We start from the raw sequence: 26,336 nt of genomic DNA on the forward strand, positions 1-26,336 counted from the left end.
AAAAAAAAATCTCAACAGTAATCTTTTACTGTCTTCACAGTATGGAGAAGACTGCAGAAGTAAAATGTACCCTCCTTCAGGACCAACGTAAGTAATCTGATTGGACTTGTCTAATAACTTACTGATTTACAAGCATCAGTAGCTCGAGTTTTGTTGTCACTTGTTCACGTTACAGACAGTTCTGGTTGCAGTCACAAGTGAAAAGCACTTACTTTGTCAAATGCATTTTCAAAGCCTTTAAATTTGCACTTTTACTTTTCATTTAGGTTCAAAGGGAATGTACCCACATACATCATAAATCTTGATTTGCCTCCCAGCAAAAGATGGGATGAGTTGATACGTGCCAAAAAGACAGAGGTAGGAAAAGCAGAGTTTGCATTTAAGCTTAGCATATATAAAACTAGCGTGTGCCCTTCTATTTTGGAAATGGCTTGGAAGAAACACCTCTGCTGAAATGGTCTTAAAGATTTAATAGATCTAATTCACATTTTTTATATGATTATAGAATAAAATAATTGCTTGACTGTTCAACACTTGAACTAGCAGAATCAGGAATAAGGGGCAGTGACAGCTGGAACGCAGAGGCATAGAATTGGTATAAAGCAGCCTTTTATTTATAAAAGCTCTTTACTCATGAAGTAATACAGCATGGGGAGGGCACAGGGAGAGGAGTAGACCAAAGCAACAGCCTCAGTAAACAGAATTGAAAACGAAGCAGCATCCCTAGTCCTTCGTACATCCACACTTCTATTAAAATAAGGTGAGATGAAGAAATGGCAGAGAGAGGAAAGTGAAGAATATCTCACACTTCTTAGGGGTGTTGGTTGCAGAGATGGGGTTTGCACAGGATGAAAAATCTTTTGAAATTATCATGTCTGTTTCAGGCTACGTAGAACAGCTCCTCTACTGAAAATTCAATTCAGTAATGCTTAATTTCTCCATAAAGGCTAGGGCTTTTTCCTTATCACTGCTGACTTTGGCCTTGACTCTTAAACGGGCAATTGGGGGTGTTTTTTTCTCAGCAACATCGCCACATTTGGCTCTTTCCTTAATTCATTTTTTCAGTAAAATGTTATTTTCAAAAGTATGTGAAAGTTTTGTCAGTATTCTATCAATTCTTGTGCTTGAGATCTTCGATTCAGTAAAAGCCCTTGTTCTTTTTAGTTGAAGGCCGTAATCCAGAACATTAAGGATATAGCAAACACCTTCTTCCCTAGTGGCAAAATCGTTGATATAGTGGATCACAAAATAGTAAGTATTTCCAGTTGAATTATTTTATGACTGTATGATCTGACTACCAGAAGTAAAATGCTACTAAATTTGGCAGTTACAAACTTTATATGTAACAATTCTTCCTTTTAGATTATCCAGAACAGAAATGTTATTTTGAAGAGTTAAGTTAACCCTACCAAACCCAAAATACATCTCTTCTGAGAACTTTTCAAATTTGGATTAGTCATGTTGGACTGCTATTTTCTTGATCACTGTAACAAAATACTTTACTGGAATTTTGTTTGTCATGTTCAGCTCCTTTTAAATAGTAGAATAAAAGCAGGTTTTGAAAACTCTAAAAAATTTCTGATTACAAAGACAACTTTGGCCAGGTTTGAAAGAAGTCAGGACTGATTAAAATAGGCTTTGGCATAGGATTGTTACTGTAGAAAACAGTGTAGAGCTGGAGATGGTGTAAGGTCACATCTGTTTCCATCTCTCTTTGCAGCAGCCTCAGATTGTGCTGGCCTTGCTTCATTTGGTTTGCTGCAGTATCCCAGTGTGCCTGCAAGGGGTTGACACAAAGCTAGCGCATGACGTGTACTTATGTCATGACTTTAGAGATTCTCTTAAATGCTGACAACCTCATGATCAGTTCCAGTTGAGCTGTTTCAATGTTAAGAGTCGTGCTTAATGCTACTCTGTCTATTGCTGCTAACAATAATTAGATATTGTGATAATCTCTATTGCTCACATGTCAATATTTTGATTAACTGTGTTTACTTTCCATATGTACTTTTCTTCCAAGTACTCTACAAACATCCTGAAGTTCTGCAAACTGCAGAAGAATTAAATACTCAGTTTTACAGTGCTCAGGAGGTACCTACTGGGAAAAGGTTTCTTTCAAGCAAAATAGCATGAACTTACACAGTCAACATGCAATACTTTTCCTTTCAGTCTCATCTGACAGATACATTTCCCTATCCTTTCAAAGAAGAGCTCCAAGGGATTGCAAATTCATCTGGAATTCCTTTGGGTAATAGTTTCCACCACTTTATTAACATAGTGAAAATGAGGAATCTAGATTCATTTAAAGTTAGTGTATTTAACTGTTTTCAGTATAACTGTACTCAGCTGTGTCTTTAACAAGTAAATTATTAATTAAGTAGATAAAGGAATACAATCCATCCCACACTAAATGAAACCAGTATTTTAGAAGAGAATGTCAGTACATCATAACCCTTTTATCAGGCTGGATCTTCTCTGTACAGCTATAGCTTCTGACCCCTGAGCTTTGGGAGCTGGAGATAGCTTTTCCTTCTGTGCACCCAAGCTTTGGGGGATTCCCTGGTTCTTTTTGGTTTCCCATTCGGCTCACTGTCTGCCTTCGATACACAAAGGCAAGGCACTGTTTCATGCTATGCTTTCATTCCCTTGTGACTCTTACAACATCTTCATGCCTTTCTTCTGCACGTTCTGCAAAAGAAATGTAGCTTCAGGCAGGAAGTAGATACTGAATTCTTTCAGAGTCCTGACGGAGAAGGTCGGTCCATGTGCCTAGTCCCACTGATTCCTTTGTGTATGAACAATATCCTTGTTTCTTGCATGGGAAAACTGGTACATACAACAGCTTATTTCTTTAAAGTGAGTTTTATAGCTTGTTTTGAAGTCTCTGGAAAGAGAAGTTGCTGTCAGCTTTCTTTATAGTAAGGCAGAAGGCCTTTCAGGAAGCTCTTCTTTTTGCTGAACTGATCATTTCAAAGATCAAATGGGATTAAAACAGTCTCTTAATAGAAATGCTGTAGAATACTGAACTTTGCAGTAGATTTTTTTTCTTTTTTTCGTGGTTTGGCAAAAGTTTCAAATTAATTTTTTTTTCCTTTTATTCCAGGGGAGATTGTTATTTTTAACATCTTCTATGAAATTTTTACTGTGTGCACATCCATAGTGGCAGAAGATAGCACAGGTAATCCAATCTCAAAATAGTGTTTCTAGTTTTGTAATATGGTAGGAAAGGGTCTGCCTCAAAATGTGCAGAACATGGTCCTTCTCAGCTCTAGGCAACAAGATGTGGTAGAAGAGACTAAAAGCAATTATAATAAACAGGTATGATAACAAAGAGGTATGTATTAAGGCTGAGTGACAGGAGCCTTAAGTTAAGGAAAAAAGTACCTTCAAAGAAGTTGTGGGTTTTTTTTCCTTAGTTATTTCCTTTTTGTAGTGGGTGGCATTTGTCTTGCTAGGGGAAAGAAACACCAATCACACACCTGCTATTTTCTCAGAGTCATGAGGGGTTCTGGTGCAACCCATTTTGCATCTGGTTTCTAGCTGTTGCCTGTGTGTGGTGCTAGAGAAAGTGGATAGTCTGTTCTAAGAAAGGAGACTACTTCATTTTCCAAATCATTTCTGCAGCTCTTGTCCACATCTCTTGTGATTTAGAAAACTTCTGAAGGGTTTTTGGGAAGCTTACAAAAGCCTCAGTTTCTGAGCAAGCTGGAGCTATTACTGTGGCACTAAGAATGTTGAAAGTGTCTAAAGCTGAGATGGACAGCAATTTAAAAAGTTAGTTGATATCAATTATAATAAAATATTTCTCAATATATAAAGGAAAAAACAAAACATATTTTTCTATGCTTAAAAAAGGGCAGTTATACAATGGTATTTTATTGCTTGTGTGCGTTTTCTATCTTTTTCTAAGCTGATATTTGTCTCTTTCTTTAGAATATTTTACGTGCATATATTTATTTATTCATTTATTTTAATATAGGAAAGCTGTATCATGCCAGAAACTTGGATTTTGGACTCTTTCTTGGGTAAGTACCTCAGCCTATGCCTTTGGGGTCTAAATAAAAGAAAAACAACTGAAGAAATTTCTTTGAGCCGTCTTTGTGTGTAAATGATGAATTGAGTGTTGTTAAAATGGTGACCAACAAGTCTGCTTTGTATATTGTGGAAGAGAGGCTAAACTGAACAAAGGAATTGTTTTGCTGATCATATGTCAAACTGCTTTCACACTTCCAAAGAATGACTGGAAAACAGTTGTGTTCAGTGTTACTTAGTGCTTCCTCAGCTCCAGTTAAATCCTCAGAGAACAGTCCGTGTAACTTTATTTCAGAGGCACAGTGTATTTTGCCCTTCCAGCGATCAGACAGAAACTTCAGTTCTGGTGTGCGCAGTGAAATGAGGGTTGGTTTGGATTGGGTTTGTTTGTCTTTTTTTCAGATGACTCCCCTAGTCACTGTGCAGTGCTCCACTGGCACTTCCCATTGTTTCTGCTCAGAAGCCAATGATACGTATTTCACCGATCTGGCATTCACGTTTGATGTGATACAAATTCTCTTGAGCAGCACTAGATCCTCTGTTAGTTTTCATTTTATCCCTCATGATTGGGAATTTCATTTTGTTTTCCAAGTATATTTATATGTACTTCTAAAAATACATATTTATATGGATTTTGTAATGTCACTTGCCCAGATGAATGTTAATGCTCAGATGGAATTTACACGTTCATCTTCATTAAATTTCTAATCTGCCTATCAAAAAATCAGATACTGTCAACTGTGACTGCATCCATCCCTTCATTAGTTATGTTGAACCTTTTGTCCAAAAGACTGGGAATGTGCTCCCTAGAAATGGAGGCAACTTTTCAAAGCTGTTCCCAGAACTTGGATTGTTTCCAGAGAATTGTCTGTAAGTGTTCCTTAGTTCTCCCTAACATAGAGTGCTCTGGCTTATCTTACAAACTGGAACTGGACCTTCCCATTAAAGAGAGCACATCCAATTGTATTTGGTTTTGTTTTCTCCCTTTGAAATGCAAGAATTTGAGGGAACAGGCTCCTGCTGCTGTAGTACAAACAACACATGCTTTCAGAATACAATAGGTTTGGTGTCACAGGCAGAACCAATAGCGGCTTCCACTAGACAGTAGGAACAGAATGAAGCTATCATTCAGAAGCTATCATTGCTTCAAAACAAACCAGCTGTACTGAGGGTGCTACTGAGTAGTATATATGCTGCTGGTCTGAATAAAATGTGGTTCTTTTCATTGCTGTCTATGCATTTAGACTTTATAGTTGTCCCTTGTGCTGCTCAGGTAACTACTGAACAGTGCTTGTTGGTGTAAGATCAACATCACATGTGGGAAATCTGTGTTTTGTGACTGGAAGTTTTAGAAGATACAGAGGGATAGAAGTTACAGTGCTGTTCTGTCTTCCACAGGTGGGATGTTAAAAATAATTCCTGGACTGTAACTCGGGAACTAAAGCCTACAGTGGTAAACTTGGACTTCCAGAGAAACAACAAAACAGTGTTTAGGTCTACAAATTTTGCAGGATACATAGGAATGGTGTCAGGTGTCAAACCAGTAAGTATGGGAGAAGCTTCTCCATTTCTCAATAGTGCTTCAGACCTGGAGGTTTTCTTGCTTTAACTATCTGTCCTAGGATGTTTTGATTTATGAACTCTTAATTGCTCCTGCGCACCGTAGGGTGATCTGAAGAAAGCTAAAAGGAAACAGTGCTGCACTGTTCCTGGTAAAAGGAGATTGCCTAAACAAAATGTTTTTGGATGAATCCTAAAAAGTATGCTTGAATTCTGAATAAGCAAACGGAAGAGCATATGATATACGGAAGTGGCTGTTGCTTCTGGCTACCAGATGGAAAGATACCACTCTGATCCCAGAGGAGAAACCATGCATTTGTGATGTTTTAGTTCTCCCTCTTCAGCCCTTCTTGGAGGACCCCTGCACTTTTTTTTTTTTTAATAGACACCTGAAGTCTAGATACTATCTAGACCTTATAAACTAGCTGCAGAGAACTTTCACTGTGTCTCCAACTTACCACAGCACCTTCATTTCAACATGCTGTATGCTCTTGCCCTTTATTAGAGTTCACTGTTTAAATAATAGAGCATTTCTAGCATACACCCCTGCATTGTATCCATTTATTCTTATCTTTTGATCTCAGGAGATTGATAAGACTCCATTCTGAAAATTATTTGGTGCAGCTGAATTACACTTTCCTCTGAAAGAAACGTTAGTTTGAGAAGTCTGGAGTTAAAATTCCATGTTGCAAGTAGTGCATGCTGAATTGCATACAGCTCCATGCGCACGTGAACGACAGCAGCATATTAGGGTTTACTTAGCACTGGACCTTAAAACTGCACCTTCAAACTACAGCAGTTTTCAGAGGTCTGAGAAGAAGGTTACATCCAGTAAGGGGAGGAAATCTGCTAATTCAGTGATGCAACAAGGACCAAGAGAAAGATGACCACTGGCTTGACTTGCTTAGCAAGCCAGCAGACTACACTTCTGTGTTATACTAGGTCAGAAAATTGTGAATGGTTATTTCTGCTTACTCAAGCAGAGATTAATGAGGCTCTGTTACACATGGGCTTGGTCTTCTAGCCCCTTACTCAAAAGAGAGTAGTCTAATGAACAAGAAGCTCAGTTATCATATAAACTGCAATGTTGCCTTTTGCTGATTTCTGATATTAATAGTCAGGTGATGGAGGCTGATTTGTTTAATGCTTTTCAGGATTTGTTCACTCTGACAATGAATGAGCGTTTCAGCCTTGATGGTGGTTATATTGGTGAGTAATGCTTGTTTTGTTCATTATTTCAGAACAAGATTTCCAGACCTCAGACATACCAGTTACCTTAAATAAACAGTCACAGAAATGGTGAAAAGATTCCAGATGAGTAGGATAAAGAACAATTCATTTTAAAGGCTGTGAAAATTAGAATAGCAGGAATGAAGCTAACCAGTCATATTTTGCAGGTATCTTTGAATGGTTTCTTGGTAGAAGAGATGGTATGTGGATGGGCTTTCTTACAAGATCAGTACTCGAGAATGCTACAAGGTACTGCTTTTTTTCCTCCCTGTAGATGTTTTACTATAAACTCTTTTGCACCTGATGTGAAAATTGTAGGTACATGCTTAGTATCGAATGATACAGATATATTCCTAGAAGTATTAACATTAAATAATTCTAGTTTTGCTCATACTCTGGTGATGAGTAAGCATGGCGCATGACTTCCTATAAACTTTTAAAATGGCTTTCTGAGACTTTTTTTTCCATAATGAAACTACTGGCATCTGAATGTGTACCAGCATCCTGCATCAGGACATATCCAACAGGTAGTAATATACAATAGGAAGTAAACAAAGAAAATGAGTTAGTGGAATGTAGCACTAGTACATTACATCATAATTTTGTTTATTTTCAACACATGGAATATGCTAAGAACACCCTCTCAACAACCAAACCTTAAGTACAAACTGAGTAGAGAAGCTTTTACTTAAATGTGTTCTTTCAGTGTAATATAATCTCTCGTGTGATGCCTGAAAAGGGAAAAAAGGAGTAACTGCCCAGATTACTTCTTCAGTATGACAACCACTTATAGCCTTTGATAGTCCAATGCTACTTTGTTATCTGCAGTTACCAGGATGCAAAAGATAAACTGGCAAAAACAAGACTGTTGGCTCCAGCTTATTTTATACTCGGGGGAAAAAATTCTGGAGAAGGTTGTGTGATAACTCGCTCCAGGACAGCTGCTCTGGATATCTGGGAGTGAGTATGCTCAACCTAACACCCAGCTCCTCTTTTCAGAAGAGAACAGGCCCCACCAGTAATTGTCACATTTTTCCTTTTATTGTGCGAGAACTTAGTTCTTTAGAATCATCTATATATCATATATATATATATCTGCCAAAAAAATCTGGTTTTAGGGTCTATACTGAGAGAAGCAACCTACAAGTGTACACCTCTTTTCCAGCCTTGATATAAAGAAAGGTACGTGGTATGTGATAGAAACAAACTATGATCGCTGGAAGCCTCCACTTGTCTTGGATAATCGTAGAACGCCTGCAATGAAGTGCTTGAACCAGACATCACAAGAGGTAAACATCCTCTGAATATCTAATCTTGCTATTTGGAAACCCTCGCTTAAGCTACAGCTCTAATCTAGCAGGAGTCAGAAGCATCCAGGGCATCTGCAAGCACAGATGCAATGATGGAGGTGGCTAATGGCTTTGTAATTTGTCCACATTTCTGGTTAATGATACCTGGCGGCTCTTTATATGACTGTGTTGTTTTGTTTTAGGCTTTATCTAGGTGGGTTTCCTACAAGTATTTTCTATCCCCTTGCATATGCAGAAGTAAACAGGAGATACTTTGAGAAATATTAAGTTGCCTGAGCTGTTTATTACTAGTAGAATTCACATACATACACACACAGTCAGGCAGCTCTGATGCTCAGGTGCCTGAAGCAGTATGGAAATGTAGGCTGCACAAGTCCTTGCAGTATTATGTATTCCTAAAGGTTTGTCTTACTGAGAAGTCAAAAGTTGCACTTCTCAGCATTTACACAATGCTAGGGAACAGGTTAATGTCCATTAACATCACTATATTACTTCCTTTCAGAACATCTCCTTACCAACTATTTATGATGTTCTCTCTACGAAGCCTGTCCTCAATAAGGTAATGCTTCTGTTTTCTCAGAAAGTCTAGAGCAGAGGGTGAAGGGGGACGATAGATCAGGAATTGCCACGTTTCTAAGGAGGTGGTCAGTGGTACATTCAGTTTTTCCCATAGTGATGGGTTGTAGAAAGGCTGAATTTGTCCTGTAAACCAAGCTTAAGGTTTTAAATTCTAGCTTCACTTATAAGTTGTCAAAATAAACATGGTCTGCCTTCTAAAAATCTTTAATGGCAACCTTTCACCAAACCGGTATGCTCATTTTGAAAGGAGGCTATCAAGCAGCAGGTTCTCTCATCCTGATCCCAATTAAACTGGCTTGTAATAAGAGTAGAGGAACTCTACTGGAATGACAGAGCAAAAGGCAAAAGAGATAAGGGGCATGGAGATAGGCAGGAAGGTCTCCACATCCATATGATTGTGCAAGAATGGAAATAGAAGAGTACATCCTTCTATAAGGTCATTTCAGTTCTGCCTCCCCTTCAGCCCCATACATATTCACAGTGCTATGTAGTAGAATTTGAGAGGGTTGGTAGGTGAAATAAGCAAATACAATCATGAAAATTCCAAGTTACTTCAGAATAACTGTTTTCCCAGTGCCCAGCTTTAAAGCCCTGAGTAGCCTGCGCCCATTCCTTATCTACAGTTAGCACTGGTGTGAGGCAGTTTTTATATTACAGACACCTGAAGAATCCTCCTCTGAAGGAATCTGAGATACATGCCTTCATGTTCTGCATGGAACAAATTAATACACTGCTTAAGCATACCACAGGCATGTTCTTCTGGCAACATAAGATGTTTTAGTCTTAACTTGAAGTTTTGATGTGCTTTGTTTTTGTGTGTTTTGTTTTTTAAATGAAGGACTTCTAAAATGAAAAAGTTACTGTATTCAGCAAAGGTGGCAATCTTGGCTGAGGACACAAGTTATTTGTACTTGCATGTTGTTATTTGTTGAACAGATTTAGAGATTAGACCCACAATTAGCTAAATAAGTGTACATTTTAGTTAGATTGGAGATGAGTTTCTTCAGTAATACCTCTAATGAGGCTTTTTCTCTCTCCTCCCACCTGCTTATCAGCTGACAGTGTGCACAACGCTGATGGAGGTGGATAAGGGTCACACAGAGACCTACCTGCGGGAATGCCAGATCCCTGCAGTCCTTGGTAGTCCTGTACCCTTCCTATGTTGGAAAGTGCTTGTCTGAATTGAAGGCCCTCCGAGGGAAAACACTTCTGGAAAAAAACTCCTCAACCTCATTCCTCTCTTCAGAAATGTAACTGTTATATAGAAATGTCAATGGGCTTCTAACGAGGGGGGGAACCTGTCTTGCATTGGACTTTCTTGCTTTCTGCTCAGAAGTTCTGCAGGCAAGAAACTTATAATAATGTGTATCTGGTTTGATTTCAGCTATTTCTGCAACATGAGTTCAGCATTTAGCTCTGGATCTCTTCAGTGTTGACAGTAGTCTTATTTTGGTTTGGGGTTTGTTTTGTTTTTGTTCATGTGTTGTTGTTTCTTTAATTGAACTACTTTTAAAGCACAAATGAGTTAAAATGGCACCTACAAAGCACAAGAAGAATTATATATTAGAAGATTATCTGTGATAATATAGTTCTGTAATTCTTTCCCAAGCACTTAGGAAGAATAGCTCCTGTTCTGGTCTCCCATCTGAAGATATGTCTAAAATGCCCTATTACAAAATAACCTACCAGGAATACATATCTAGTCACAGAAACAAGCTCTTGTGGAAATATCTTAAAAGTAGATCTGAGTCTTAAGTGTCTGTTCACTGATTTGTGGATCTTTAGCTGAAATTCTTTCTTGGCCTGTTAACAGATACATTTTTTAATACAGATTTTTCTGTTGTTTAAAAAAAAAAACTAATATAATAAATACTCTGAAGAACTTCTTTCTCAGACTGATACACTTGCACTGATTTCATACCTGTTTGGAAGTCACCAGATACATTACACATCGCATGGCAGAAAAGGCATTTGCTTCCCCATAGACTGATTTTGAGTAACTATAAACTATCTGTCGGTTATGAGTAACCAACTACTAAAACTGGATGAAGATGAAAAGCCAAGTCAGACTGTATTGTTGGCTGAAACACAAATTTAAGTAAAGGTCAGGGAGAAGTACAGATACCTTAATATCTTAGGAAGCAGATAATGTAGAATACATTAATAGTTCTGTATATGGCAATAGATCATTGCTAGACCTAATTATAAAACACAGTACCAACTCTTGTTTTATAATATGCAAAGAGAAAACACTGGCGAATAAGCATAGGGGCCTGTTGGTTCTTGTATTTGTAGTACTTCTGCCACACTACAGAAGGAATGTTATTCATATTATTTGAAGTGATAGCAAAGCCATGAATTTATCCCTGCCATCGGTGTAAAGGAATTGTTTGCTGTCTCTTTGGTGTCTACAGTGACTGTCTTGCATAAGGCAGTCTACCTAAAATGTGTAAGTTGATGACATCCACTCACAGCTGGATTCTTGATAACCAGAATATTCAGAGCAGTACATGTGTAGTGCAGAGCTCTGGAACAGTGGGCATTATCAGTTTTCTGTTCCAAACAATAAAGTCTAGTATAAGATTTTTTCTAAGTAATTTCAAACAAGTCTACAGAAAAGGAAACAAGTTATTGCCCATAAATCTGAGATTCAAAGTCAACTTTCATCAAAAGCATGGCTGGCTAAGTTTTAATTAGTACTGTTGCCTTTCTTAAATATAAATATGCATAGAAAAGCTAATCTTTAGTCATCCCTTGTTTTAAGAACCATGTTACCAGCTTACAGCAGTCAATTCTAATAAGGTTTCCCTCCATCAACAGTGGAAGAAAGAGGGACAAAAGGAATGCTATTTGCCTATAACTCTATCAGCTGGTATGTGAAGAAGCATGGCATCTGGTCAAATGAAGTACTAATGTCCTAAGCCATAGAAAAATGGCTGCACTAGTGCAGCAAGAAGAAATTCAAATGGATATAAAGCACTGGCACATTACACCACGCAGAAATCCACATCCCGCTATTTAAACTAAGCTTAAAAACAAAAGGGCTACACTAGTTACATACCTAATATTTTTCCAACTAATGTAAGCAAGCAGAAACACATTAGCATGATTGTAGTACCATAGTCTATTTTTCACCTAAATAATGCCTGCTGCACCTACGTAAGCTAAAATCACATTTTAGATTAGGGGAAAAATAACGTGTAGTTTAAAATGCAGTCAGATGATACTGGGTCAGATGATTCACATAAAACAAACCAAGTTAGGCACTACAGTCTGTACCTGCCTATTGTGAAGGACAAGTGACAGTACTGCATTCACACTTTAATCTGGTGGGGGGATGTTCAGATTTATTTAGAATTAGTTGCATAAGAGGCATAATCAAATTACTTTGTCATTTAAGAATAAGTGGTAAGTTTACTTCCATAATTAGTCCTCTCCCACTTTAAAGTGTATGGAGCAAGGCAGTGTAGACTATTTACAGTCATTAACTAATGTGCTTTTGGTATGCCCCTTGTGCAAGAGAATCCACATTTCCACACTGGAAATTGCTTTATAATTGCAGGTGCATAGCTAAATCCCATGGATATCTATCCAGAGCCCAAATACATTTGTCTCCTGTTGACAAAAATATTAAAAGCTTTTAAAAAAAAGAAGCAAATATGCTATACTTTATCTGCCTTAATGTCAACAGTGACTAATGTTATTAATTGCTTACTGATTTAATCTTCACCTCTTGATGTTGAAAGCACTTGCTCTAAAGGTTATCTCAAGCCAGAGAAGTTACGTTTGTTTATTACAAGTAAAGACATTTTGTTTTTAGAACAAGTTTATTGCCTCTCCCTTGTTCCAGCTGCCCTAGCTGCTGTCATGAAAGCTAAGGCCATTTCACTGAAGAAAGAAAAAAAAGATTATTTTTTTTTTAAATAGAAAATGCACATATCTGTTTCCTCATATTCAAGTACTGTACATTTATAGTTGAGGTACCTCACAACCACAGAAAGCACAATCTGATTCTTCAGCTTGTTTTTCCTCAGGTTAGTAATCAACCATCTGTATTTTTTCCTTTTAAGTTTAATTCTTCATAAGTTTAAATAAGGTTCTAGTTTATTTACTTGAATTTTTGCTTCTGTTTGAGGAGAAGCACGTATTTCATTCAAGGAGTACAAGAGAGTCACACAGGTTTCCTTGGCTCTGCTGTGCTTAGACACAAAACTCCAGAGCAGTTCCCATAGATATCAAGGAAGTACTTGCAAGGAAAGAGTAAGATTAAATAGAAGTTGAATTGCAGAAAGCAGGCACAATGGGGAGGGCATTGACAGAGCAGCAGAGAACACCTAAGTGCCACAACCCACCTCATTCTCCTTCGCAGTACATGGACACCTGTCTGCCCTTCACACAGCTCCTCAGACCACTGCTGGGAGGAGAAAGAAGACCCAAACAAACAAGCTCAGAACCTTGGTTTTCAATTTAGTGGTAACAGCAGGCAAATGACCTGTTTATTCTGAGGATCAGCAGCTGTTCTGGTTTTGCAGGACCAGAATTATGGTTGAAAAAGATACACCAAATCTTTCCAAGCAGCAAAGCCTCCCATCTTTTGCACCAGAAGAACGAGATTAGCCAGAAAGAATAATGCTCAAAGCAGTGGCAGAAACCACAATTTGCCTTGGGAAGAAGTCTCCACATATTAATGTCTTTTATAAAAAGCTTCCTGTAACCGTTACAACTGTCTGGAAACACAACGTGCAAATCGACCAAATGATTCAGTGATCAAGAAGCAAGCAGACCACTCAGCTGATTCCTCTTAGCCTGCCTACTGGTTTTTCTAGAGCATTGTATCTTGTTGTGAAAGATTATAAGTCTTTTGTAGCTCAGTCTGCTCCCAAACACTGTTACTTAAAAGAGACAAAATTAATTCTAAAGGAGTTGCTTTGTTTATATCCTGAGTACCTGGAGCTCTGCCCTCATGCCATTTTCTGCATTATAGTGAATCAGATCTGAATTACATTAAGTGTACATAAGACCATTTCAGTCTAACTTGTTTTGCAAAGTTTGTTCTTCTAGCTCAAGGGTTACATGTGAGCAGTAGAAGAGTCCCAGTAAGAATGCCCACCTCTGACGAGTATTTTGTACTTAAGGTAACTCCATACATTCCGTTTGCTTTGAGTTTTCCACTTTTAAAGTTCTGTCATTCTCTTAATCTTGCTAAGCTTTTTCCATTAGGCCAATACCCAGTGCAAGAAATAAAAATAGAAAAAAAAATCCCAATCAAAATTCCATAGCTCAGAGCTCCATATGTAGCATAAGCCTCTATCTTTCTGGATGTGGGAAAGATTACAATGTACACTACTCTGAAAAGAATTAAAAGCTGATTTAGTTTGATACCAGCATGCCTTCAGGCACTGTGGATTCAATAATTCAGTAATAAGGGGAGAGTACATTAAGAAACCCATTAAGAAAAAGAACCATCTCAAGGCAGGGTTTGATTGGTTCACAAACACACTGTGTTGAACATTAACACCTGGTGTGTTGTCTAAGCAGAGACTTATGGGACAGCAAGAAAAGAGAGGCAATGGTGCAATTAACAACTGCATGCACAGGGCAGCAGATGACATATAGTCTCTTAGCATCTTCTTGGTGTTTTGTCATTTCACAGCACTTGAAGGTACAGGCTAGAGATTTTGTTTTATAAACTAAGGGAGAGTCAGGTATCAGCTGTCATGAAGGATGTAGAATGGAGCAGAACACCAGAGGAAGGCAGAATAGCAGGTAGTGGGCCAGGAGAAGACAGAAAAGCAACCTGTAAAGCTCATGTTTGCCCAAGGTACACATCACAACATCCTGCAAGGTCAGGTGCACCAACCACAGGGAAAACGTGGTGCATTTACTCCACGGGGATCCTGCTCCACAAAGCAGCAGCCCTTACTTTTCTCATTCAGCTTCTGATGATGTTCTTTATTTCTCCCATCTCGGACTGCTCAATTGACAACCTGCCTTGCTTTCCTCAAGTAGCCCCAAGCACAACAATGCCAGAGCCACTCTACAAAAACGTCACCACTATTCAAATAGGCCTAAAACAAAACCAAACAACTTTGCTTATCTGTGTCTCAAGCGCCTGCTTTCAGTAAGTTGTCTTTGTTGCACAACAACTTAATAGCTCAAATCCTGTTTCCCACGATCCTCAGTGCCAGATCTACAGGCACTCAGAAACACTCAAACCACATTTTTTTAATTGCTACTTTACTTGTAACGTTTTCTCCTTCTCTGAGTGTGCATGCAATAGGGGACTTAGCAAAAGCCCACACAGAAACACCCCCACCCATGCAGGCACAGGGCTGAGCAGAGCCCCTGATGTGCACACTTACTTCTAGTGCCTGCAGGCTGATGTCCTTACTCAGCAAGCCTTCCTTATCAGCCACAGCATGCCCAGGTGCTTGTGATTTCCTGTTTCTGAGAGCAGCACTAACAGCTTAACCATGGCACTCCTGAATTTAGAAAGCTGTTTTACATCTTCATGCCATGTTTCCACACCTCCACATGCAGGCTGAGGACAGCCACACGAATAAAAGTCTGTGACTACAGAGCACTTTCCCTGTTGAAAACACTTAGCAAGGAAACCCACAGGCGTTACTCATTATAAACCTTTCCTACAGACAAAACGCAACAAGTACCAGCATGCAGTCTTGCACCTTTGCATGTTCTAGTGGAACATCATAGCAAAGGAGTGTGCTCAAGAACCACAGTACGAAAAAACATACACACGCTCAACTGTTCTGTGCAAGCATTTTAAATTTAACACACAATACCACACATCATGTACCACAAGGTTCCAACCTCCACTGCACGCATACATGATGGACAGATTGGAGATCAAATTGATGATTACAGTCCTAACAATGTCTGGCAGTCTTATTTTAGCGTTTGTTTTAAACGTGGTTTTCTCACCTACAGAAGGAAATAAAAGTATAACTTTATCATCTTGAGAAAAAATACAGTGGAAAAATATTTTTCATTTCTTTGAAGACAGAAGCCACCTAAAATAGAACATGCCAAAACCACAAAATCTAAACATATGTATTTTATTTATTTTCTGAATATTTTCAATGAAAGCTCCTAAACACAAATTATGTAAATTCCCCTGGCTACATTTTTGTTTTGCAACAACAAAAATGAGTTAATTATCATGTTACCTGTAGTCTTGTAAAGTCATGCTAATGAAAACACAGATTGCAGTCACTTAAAATTTTGGTCCTGATCTGTTGTAGGTATGTAGCATTGAGCAATCAGATTTGTAACTTTATTGTGATGCAATGTGTATGGGAGTGAATTCATTCAGTTCTTAATGAAATGTGATCTGCGGACTCTTGCTCCACCTGGGTGATAATTGGGGCTGATCACAGAAGGGTGTAGGAAAAGGCTGGGAAATACTTAAGCTCGTTTTGCAGCTACTTTGAGCTCTTAGGAAATGAGTGATTCTTGTATAGCAGCAGCCTGAAGATTTCTGCATATACAAAGAAGGTAATGATAAAAGTTTTTAATTTAGTTGCAAATAATGTGATTACATTAATTTTAACAGAAGACTATTTTAATAAATCTTTCTCCTTTAGAGCTTTTGAAGTAAAAGTACTAACTAAAAAAAAAAAATTAAAATGCATAGCTTGTCTGCTCAGATAGTTTCAAGTAGAAGGTTAACTAAGCAAGTGGCTGTAGATCAGCCTTGTACAACCTGCTCTCTGTGATGCCTGTGAACTTGAAATGCTACTTTTGATAGTTGCTTGTTAACACAGCAAGCAGTTCTGTGCAGGTTTCCCAAAACAAAGGATGGTCTGAAAGATAGCTCCTATTCTTGCTTATGGCAAAAACAAAGCAGTGTATTTTCTCTTCTGAAGCTATAATAGCTCCACGTAAATCACAAACAGAAGAGCTGCTCCAGCATCTAAAATAACAGAGGTCAAAAAAAGTAAATCCCACCCTCATAAAAGTGCTTTAAAAGCACTTAACAATAGAAATTAGGCCATGATTTCAAAGGTATCTGTCTACGTGTGCTACCAACTGAAAAAAAATTACTTCCCAATGATCCACGCAAGTAGCAAAATACCTGTCTCTTATTGAAGTGTGACTGCAGCTCAGCTCTGGAGCAGATTCCTGCTTAAAGCCCTTCTGTCTCCATGGCAAAGCTGCTCTCCTTTCTTCTATCCTTGATAAGGGTCATCTCTGTTTCTTCTTAATGGAGATCTGCTGCCTGCAGACAGCAGCTCTTAAAAACCAGCAGTTTCTCCTGAAGTGCGAGCCTCTAGGCTTGTCAACTGGAAGGCGAGGAGGCTTATCAATGGGGCCTGGAGAACATCACTTCAGATATAGCAAAGAGCTGGAGAGAATGCCTGCTATTTATTCAGTGGAAATTCAGCTATTCTTGTAAAAATAAAGCCATTGCTTTCTATGTTTGACCAAAAGTTTGAATACCTAAATTTCTACTGCAAATTGATAGTATGTTTATGTGGTGGTGGTGTTTTTATCAGTATTTTTGCAGAATATATTCACAGTATTTATATTACAGGTGATGGACAATGGTGGCTGTTGTGGAAGTGCTGAGGTTTTTTTGGTTTGGTGTTGGGAGTGTTGGAAATGGTGTTCTTTTCTTTTCTTTTTTTTTTTTTCCCTTGAATAGTTTTCCTGGTTTTAAGACTCTGGACTTGAAGTGCTGTTAACGTTAAGGTGTTTGGAAACACTTCAGTGCAATTCAAATCTCTGCATTTTATGCAAGTACATGATACAGGTCTGGGATAAGTAATCATAAGAATTATAGGCCAGCAAACCCCAAGTTTACAACTCAGGTCCGACATATTCTCTAATGAGGTTATCTCGTTACCCTGTTCCTTTGGAAATTATTTTAGATATTATTTTAGATATTATTTTAGATATTATTTTAGATATTATTTTAGATATTATTTTAGATATTATTTTAGATATTATTTTAGATATTATTTTAGATATTATTTTAGATATTATTTTAGATATTATTTTAGATATTATTTTATTTTTTAATATACATATATATATTTGACTTAAGGTCAAAAAAAACTGTTGTGAGACCTGCTTGTAATAGAAGTGTCATGGTTCTGCCCCACATTAGTCAAGGAGTAGATATAAACGTGGTTTTGTTAATCTTTTAAAGCAACACAATCTAATTGGCATTTTTAAAATAAATGTGTATCTTAGCCTGTTCTGAGATACTAGCCCAGACTAATGCCTCTGCAGGCACCACAGGAGTGATACCAGATTCCAAGCCAGGTGCTGAGGCTGGACTTCTGCTCTTTGTTGGGGCTGGTCCTTATTACAAAAATACCTGATAACCCTTTTCTGTAGGGAGCACAGTGAAGGTCCCAGTGCTTTCTCTCAGTGGATTAGTCAGCAAGGACAAGGCTCAGTGCTCTCCAGAGCCTGAGGATGCTCAAAGTCATATTCCTGATCTTTGAAGTTGATGTTGGGACACTGTCCCTCCTTCCTGTTGAATAAAAGCCACTGCACAGAAACAAATTCCAAATCTGAGGTCAGAAAGAGAAATAAATCATCAGCATAAGTTCGCATATTCTTGGGTGGAAGAAATCTGTTTTTCTGTACTCCAGAAATCATTTTTTGTTCAAGCACTTGAGGAGTTTTCCCACCAGAGAGCAGACGTGGGAGTCCAGCAAATCTAAGCTGTCTGGTACACTAACAGCTTCTGTGCTTTTGCAGCTTCTCAGCTATACTTTATACAAAGATTATTTCTTCTGCATACATTTATCTTGACTTTAAAAGGAAAACAAGAAAGCCTACTCAGCTGTAAGAGCAAACAGACCTTGCTGCAGGTGGTGAAATGGAAATTGCCAACTGTGTGCAGCTGATCAAGTGGCTTGAGGACAGCTGCTGTACTCAGGCCTGTATGTTTTCTAAATGAAGAAGTGACTTGAGTTTTCCAAGGACAGGGGTGGAGATGGCTAGAGGCTATTCCTACCCCAGTGCAGACATCACACATGTACACAGACGGTGTTATGCTAAGGCTTGACTGGCAGCTAGAATTGGATTTAGTTCTGGGAGACTCAGTTCAATCAAAGTTTGAGGACCTGTGTTTTCCTACCTGGGAAAGGGATTATCTGTCCAGTCCTATCAGCTACATAGAGTCAGTGAGTCAGATAGATGGTTTGGCTGAGCGTTTTCAGAGGATGAGGACAAAGAAGAAAGGAAAGTAGAGCTGGAGAGGAGGAAAAAAATTTGCTTCTTCCTTGAGGTTTTCATGAAAAATCTTAGAAATACTGTTCTTACAGTCTGCGGACTGTTGGTGGAACTGACATTCTGAAAGTCTCCTTACTAGGCTTCAATTTAATTCTTCTGGGGCACACCAAAATAATTTAAGTTGGATGAGATCTCTGGAGGCCATCTGGTCCAACCTCTAATGTTTCATTAATGTTTCATTAAACCACAAAGCCAGGTCAGGCTCCTCAGACCCTTTCCTGTTGAAGCCCAGACATTCAGTCTCCTCCCTGAACAGCCTAATGCAGTGCTCCCTGTTCTTCCCGTGGGAGATTTAGGTCAGGATAGTGCCATTTCTTTCTGGGTTTCTAACCTTAGACCACCAGGATTATACTTGATTTAGTGACAAGACAGTGCTTTCCCTATGAGATGTAAATTTAATTATAGCTCTTGTTTTTAACTATGATTTCTGTTGAAGGGTAACTGCAAGCTCTACGTAGTGATGCACAATCACCTGGGATTGAGCAAGGTGCCCCTCAGCAGCGGATGTCAGTGCAAGTGCTGACAACTTGCTACATGCCATAATGTGCTGTCCCAACCCACCTCCTGATGCACTGGATCAAGTAGGCTTAGTCCTAATACTGTGCTGAATGAGGGCAGTGCCAGGCAAGATGGAACATCTTTTTCTAGGCCTTGCTTGACCCTCACAACTAGCAAGGGAAAAAAACAAACAAACAAAATCAAACAAACAACATAATAAGCAGCACACTAAGGTACTCAAATACCCATTGTAGCTCTCTCACACAGGGAGATAGAACCACATCTGTTTTATGTCATTATGAATTAAACTATAGATTTTCCACTTGGCTTGCATCCTGAGCTGTAATTTTCATGGCTAGCTATGAGTGAAAATGAGTACTTCAGGCATGCCTAGACATGAAGATACTGTCTTCTGTAAACCTATTTTCCTAGATGTTCTCTTGTGTAAAAACTCACAGAATCTACGAATACTACAGTTGTAATTGCTGTACCTGAATACCTAATCTTTGTCTATTGATACCACCCCACCCATAGGTGCAGATAAAGGATTTTATATTAATTTATTCAGTGAAGACTTGCAGAAGAGCAAATGACAGTGAACAAAAAGGCTTATCATAACTTGTTGTGCAACACTTCTTTCTTTTACAGCGGTAAAACTCATGATGGAAGAGCAAAATGTTGCCACAGAAGTCCCAGCAGCCCTAAAGCGCCTGGCCAAATACATAGTGAGGGGTTTCTATGGAGTAGAGTACTCCCTGGCCATGGATGTACTGACCCGCTACCCCTGTGTGAAAGAGGATGACTTGTTACAGCTGCTCAAGTACGAACGCAAACAGCTGCGCACTGTTCTCAACACACTCAAGGCAGACAAGTTTGTGAAGCTGCGTATGCGAGTTGAAACAGGGCCTAATGGGAAGAGCACAAGGCACAACTACTATTACATCAATTATAAGGTGCTGGTGGATGTGATAAAATACAAACTGGACCATGTGCGGCGGAAGATAGAAGCAGATGAGCGGGATTCAACTACCAGGTCCTCATTTAAATGTCCATCTTGTTCTAGCACATACACAGACTTGGAGGTCAATCAACTCTTCGATGTATTTACAGGTGTGTTTAATTATTTGATTTTATCTTGAAGAATAACTGTGATAACATTAAATTGGCTCTTTTGAGACCTTTGCAAGGAAAGCGTATTTGTTAGGGTTTACTTCTTGTTTGCTGATGGGACAAGAGACCAGGACAGGAGAAAAAGCTGGGAAATGAGGGTAAAAGGAAAAGCTCTCTTTGTAGAATAGGCCAAACAAGGGGGAAAATAATCCTGAATGTAAGAGCCAAGTTGAGAACCGGATTTAGGCTCCACCTTGCTAGGAATTAGACACTCTACCTGGGTTAAGAACTACTCATCTGTCTTTAGTTCCATTTTCTCATATGGAAATGAATACATATTTATGTTACTCTACTCTGAATTTAAGTTAATCTTTGTGTCTTTGATGTTTCTGATGGAAGAGTTGGACAAGATGGATAAAGCTAAAGCAGTTTTGCAGTCACCTACTGTAATAACCACAGCAAAGATTGTCAGCAGAGCAGAGGTGTTCTGCCAGTCCTGTACTAGAAACAGAAGCTCAGGCTCCTTGTAGGACAATGTGACACATCCATAGCAGAAGTGGCATCAGAGTCCAGGGGTTTCTCTTCCTTAAAATCAAAATAACTAGAGAGCACTTATTCAAAAGGAGGTAAAATGGAATTGTACTGCAATATATTACTCAAAATGCAGCTATGACGCTAACATGTGGGTCATGGCACCTTGAAAGGATGCCAAAGCCAGTGAGAATAACCGATTCTTTATAGCGACTAACTTGAAATTTCAAAGGTGAAGTTAGCATGCTACCATTTGGCAAATTATTGCTTTGTTATCATCCTAGAGACAGTGATGTGCTACTGAAACGCAAAGATGAAGGCTGGTGATTATCTCATTTAGACACAAATGTAGGATTTAGTATGTTTTAATGAAGTCTTTTTTCAACTGTGAAACTTCAAACTAAAACCGGCAGATGCTCTTTATGCTTGCAAATGTCTTTTCATATGTTTGTGAACTTAGAAAAAGATCATAAAAGGAGGAGAAAAAAACCCACCTTAGTATCTAATGCTACTGCAAGTCTAACCAACCTAATTGTAGGTTCTTCTGTCTTGTACAACTACAAGTCTTTCTTCTCCCCCTCCCCCTCCCACACCTGTCCACACACCAACCCCCAACAAAAAACCTTTTATTCAGAACTTGAATTCCTTTGGATGAAATGAACAATTGCAAAAACTCTAGTAACGTTTAGAGTATTTTGGAAACTGTCCAGGTAGAATTTCTCAACAAGTTATTGCTTATCTTTTGTATTCTATGAATGTGAGATTTTTTTTATATAAATTTCATAATGTTGCAGAGACTTTCCGTTGTACTTACTGCAATACTGAAGTAGAGGAAGATGCATCAGCGCTGCCTAAGCGAGATGCTCGAACCTTGCTAGCAAAATTCAATGAGCAGATGGAACCTATCTTTGTGCTACTGCGTGAGACAGAAGATACTGTTCTGCCATATGACTTGTTGGAACCTCAGCCAACAGCAATCCCAGGGATATCAGAAAGGTACAAATATAACTCTCCTATCTCCTAATAATACAAGCCTCTTCAGCAACTTTCCAGTTGTACCATCTTTGAAATATCTAATCTAGAGGCTGCTTTATTTGACTGTACATAATGGGAAACTCCTTAATGAAGAAGCCTGTATTATCTATGGCATCTAAATTGTTATAAATTTACAGCTTTATTTTTGTTACTTTATTTAAGGAGTTATATTCTAGACTTCTCCTTTGGTGAATATAGTTCACAGCCTTTTCCACGATAAAGTAATGTTACTCTCCTTTATCTAGAGATGCATTACTACAGAAATTATGCAAAAAAAATCAGTGGTTCAGAATCACTTGGCTCTGTTATGAGGTAAGGGGGAATGAAAATTATCTAAAACTAGAGAGAACCTGTTAAAGCTAGGCAACTAATAAGCTTGATTTTTGTTGTTTTGTTTTATTTTTGTTGGTTGGTTTGAATGGGAAATGAGGATCTTGCTTGTATTTTATCTATCCAAAACGGATAACATATCATTTAGCTTTGACCAAAAGGTATGTTCAAGCATGCTGGAACCCTGCAGTAGACCTGAAAAATGGGCCACCAAAGATTCTTCTTTTGGCAATACGTATAGTCAAAACTTAATTATTGATGTCCAAGATTCTGAGTGCAAGAAGAAAAAGAAAGAAAAAGCAATTAAAGAGCGACCTATCTGGATGTCAGAGAGCACTGTGGAAGGAGCAACAACAGCTACCATCAATAATCCTGGTAAGTTTTGAGCACTGACAAATAGTTCAGCAGCTTTACTACAATTAAATGTACTTTTCCTATTGAAAATGACATGCAATCAGTTCATAATATACAACAGCCCTCCAATTCTGGTCTAGTGACTATCAAAACTTAGTTTCTGAAAATTATTCTTTAGACTGGTTTAGATAATAATCGTAAAGCCAGAAGTTAAGTACCATGTCCTGAAATGTTCTCACTCTAATCGGGCACCACTAGTATTACTTGTAAAGCAGAAAGTTCTTCAAAATGCCTGCACTTTAGAAAATGCTAAAAAGTAGGAAAAAATATTTCATTTACATAGTATCTGGTAACCAAAATTATTCATAGCTCTAATGTATCATGTGTTAGGAACAAATGCTTCTGAAGAAGCAGAAGAAACTGTTAAAGAAACTGTCACTGAGAATGAAATCATCAAGACTCTTCTCATCCACGAAACCATGAAGTCATTGTCCAGCACAGACTGTGCTCCTGCTGTCAAAAGCAAATTACCTGAATCAGGCAGTGATACTGAGTCTGAAAATGCCAAACACTCAAGTACAGTAACAACAAAATTAGCAGGCAGCAAGTTTGAACAAGAGGAAGAGCAAGAATCACCAGATCCTATTTTAATGGTAGCTGCTCAGCCTTACTCATATCATGAAATTAGTGAAAATCCAGAGCTTGTGTCTCTCATGACAAATGAAGAGAGAGAAGTTTATATAAAAGTTGGACAAGAAATGTTCCAGTCTGTGTTTGAGTAAATACTATTGCACTGAATATACATGCCTGTATAGAACGGATAACGTTGTCTTTTGGATTAAGACAGTTAGCTTGATCATTTAACTCAGGATCTTACACTTATCACTGAGTTATGTTTTGTTTGAATGCCTTTTGTTAGCAAGAAATATTACCTGTAGGAGGTAACTACGATTCAAAACACTAACATTGCAGAAAAAGAGCCCAACGTTACTACGGGTTTTCTGTTGCTTTAGTGCTTAAATTTTTTTGTGAATGCTTTAATCACTAATTCTGGAGCATAAATAATTCAAAAATGCAACTGAATATTGTGATCTGATTAAAATAAAGTTTCAAAAGCAATGTCATAATCTATTAAAAATAATAATCAGTCATGGTGCCTATATGGGAACTGTTGATCACAGCCTGAACCTCTGACCACATGAGGCAAACAATGAGTCAGTTGTGGGAGCACAGGTGAAGGCAATTCACCTGTGTGACTGGAAGGCGTGGAGCCTGGCTCCACCTCTCCTAAATCCCATTTAAAAGCTGACTGCCACTGAGGAAGGATCTCTTTCTGGAGATTGCTCCTCATGGAGTTTATTGCGACCCTACAACATCGGTGAGCATTTTTCATTTATTATCTTTCCACTGCGATAATCCTACTTAGCCTAACCTCTGTACACCTATTGATTGTACAGTACCTTCCTCCTAGAATTTTCAAAAGTGAATCATTCTAATAGGGTTTGGTTTCATTCTGTATCAGTACATTCTCCTTCTACATATTGGCTTGCAAGTCATTCTCTATGCAGTAGTAATACATTTTAGAGCAATTTCCCTCAGTTCAAAGTACTGCTACTAAATTTTCTTAGCAATAGAAGAAAAATCAGTTCTGGTATGTTAACTTTCATCTTAAAAATTACAAAATGAAAAAAAAACCTAAAAATGCTTTTCACTTATTATTCTATACAGCTATTTCTAAGGGGATAACAGCACAATGAAATTCAGAATTGTGAACAGTTTCAAAAAAATGTCTGTTACCATTTCACAGTTATTTCCTTGCAAAAGGCTATACAGCAGGTGTGAGCTGCAAGACAGCCATTTAGCCCCGAAAGTTGCCTTCAACACTTTTTTTTCCCTCAAGATGCCTATAATAGGTAGTGTACTGTAATATTCATTTTGGTGCAGATTGCTATGCAAGCAGTTTATCAAGCTAAAATTTCCATTCATACTCTTCTGCACTCATTTTAAGTGAGATTCTAATACTACTGGAAAGAATGACATTCTACTTGACTGGAACTACATGAGAGTAGAAGTATTGGTATCAGACTATAAGATTAATTCCTTTGACAAATATAATTATTCCTTGCTAAAATAGTAAAGTAGAACATGAGAGTACAAACTGGAGTAGAGGAACCTGTTTGAACATCAGGAAATACTGATGGTGACTGAGTGCTGGTTCCCTATAGGGTGTAATGTCTGTGTTGTAGATTTTAAGGTTGTCTGGATAAGGTCATGCACAACAGGCTCCAGGTGGCCCTGCTTGAGCAAAAGGGTTGGACAAGGTCATCTCCAAAAATACCTTCTAGGTATTCTAGTAGGTATTCTAGGATTTTGTGAAGAAAGTGTGAACAAAGGAATATCAAAGGTAGATGGATTATTATAAAGAGAATTTGACTTACAGTGTCAGAGGAAGAAGAATGGCAGAGGCTTCACTCTTGTCACAGAGTAACTCATCCACTATTGAAAAAAACTTTCAATAGTGGATGAGTTACTCTGTGACAACAGTTTCTTATTTGAAAACAGTGAGTATCAATTCTTTCTCCTGTCTCATGTGTCTCATTAACTGGGACAGTTAGCCTGAAGCACAGCCTATGTGTTACAGTACTAGTGCTCGGAACAGTAACACAATTACAAGGGCAGTTTCAATTGTTATTAGGCTTCTTTAAGCAAGCACAAAAACCTTTAGACCCTCAACCCTATCAAATTACTAACAGTAACTAAGACAAAAAATGCTGTCTCTCTATATAAAGTCTGACATGAAATACTTTGTACTTCAAATTAAGATTTTGTAACCAAGATTTCCTTAAGCAATTACAACTCCCAGAAGAGACATCATAATAGAATTGACTCTGGCAAAGCTATACAGAAGTAGCTACTCTCACATCTGTAATCAGCATACAATAAAGAGAACTTTCATGAATGATTTGTCTCAGGTTGGCCTATTATTTCTTTTGGTTGGTTACTATTGCCATTTTCTTCCCCTCAACACATCATCTTCCTGATGCTTATCACTATCATCAACTTTATTTTCACAATCAGAAACAATTCTTCATTTCCTTCCACGGATTTTGAAACAATGTTTAATCCTGAAGTTGCAGCTAAAGACTTCACCTACACTGTGCACTATCAGCTTTCTTTATTGCTCCTGAAGCTGTTAGGGCAAGATCCCCTACAAGGAGCTATCCTGAATACAAGGTCATTTATTTTAAAGACCCTGAAAGATTGGTCCCTGCTATGCCCACCTACAGCAGTGTTAGCATTCCTGCTGGTGTGACTAGATCAGTATTTCTTCTCTATGAGCATTACAGCATGCACTGTTAGTGCTGAATGTGTTTAGGGTAAGGTACTATTCTTTATCTTGTCTCATTCAAAATTATATTTAATCTGTACATCTAGACATCCTTCCTTAGTTTTGACATCTATTATAGTTGACCACCCTTCCTGGAAGGATAATTTTCT

At 38.2% G+C, this 26,336-nt stretch overlaps 2 protein-coding genes across 3 annotated transcripts; both read left to right on the forward strand.

Moving 5' to 3' along the window:
• Positions 1–4: 4 nt before the first annotated feature.
• On the forward strand, positions 5–10,597 carry ASAH1 (N-acylsphingosine amidohydrolase 1; the record flags this gene model as incomplete). The annotated part of the gene is given in 14 exon segments (XM_010710152.2): positions 5–87; positions 267–357; positions 1,165–1,251; positions 2,170–2,248; positions 3,104–3,178; positions 3,980–4,025; positions 5,431–5,575; positions 6,747–6,801; positions 6,990–7,071; positions 7,651–7,782; positions 7,988–8,111; positions 8,635–8,691; positions 9,767–9,830; positions 9,833–10,597. Coding segments are annotated over 14 exon segments (1,143 nt in total), but the record flags the coding sequence as incomplete, so codon positions are not given.
• Positions 10,598–10,702: 105 nt separating this feature from the next.
• On the forward strand, positions 10,703–25,797 carry LOC100550389 (general transcription factor IIE subunit 1-like). Of its 2 annotated transcripts, none has more exons than XM_010710150.3 (5): positions 10,703–16,226; positions 20,127–20,588; positions 21,914–22,115; positions 22,633–22,859; positions 23,229–25,797. In XM_010710150.3, exons 2-5 carry the CDS (start codon positions 20,138–20,140, stop codon positions 23,618–23,620), a joined length of 1,272 nt encoding a protein of 423 aa, XP_010708452.1. In that variant the 5' UTR covers positions 10,703–16,226; positions 20,127–20,137; the 3' UTR covers positions 23,621–25,797. The 2 variants fall into 2 exon arrangements, with proteins under 2 accessions (XP_010708452.1, XP_010708453.1); XM_010710151.3 differs by having other exon boundaries at positions 10,703–13,846.
• The last annotated feature ends 539 nt before the right edge of the window (positions 25,798–26,336 follow it).

Source organism: Meleagris gallopavo, chromosome 4 (genome assembly GCF_000146605.3).
Source record: "Meleagris gallopavo isolate NT-WF06-2002-E0010 breed Aviagen turkey brand Nicholas breeding stock chromosome 4, Turkey_5.1, whole genome shotgun sequence".
Taxonomy (NCBI): domain Eukaryota; kingdom Metazoa; phylum Chordata; class Aves; order Galliformes; family Phasianidae; genus Meleagris; species Meleagris gallopavo.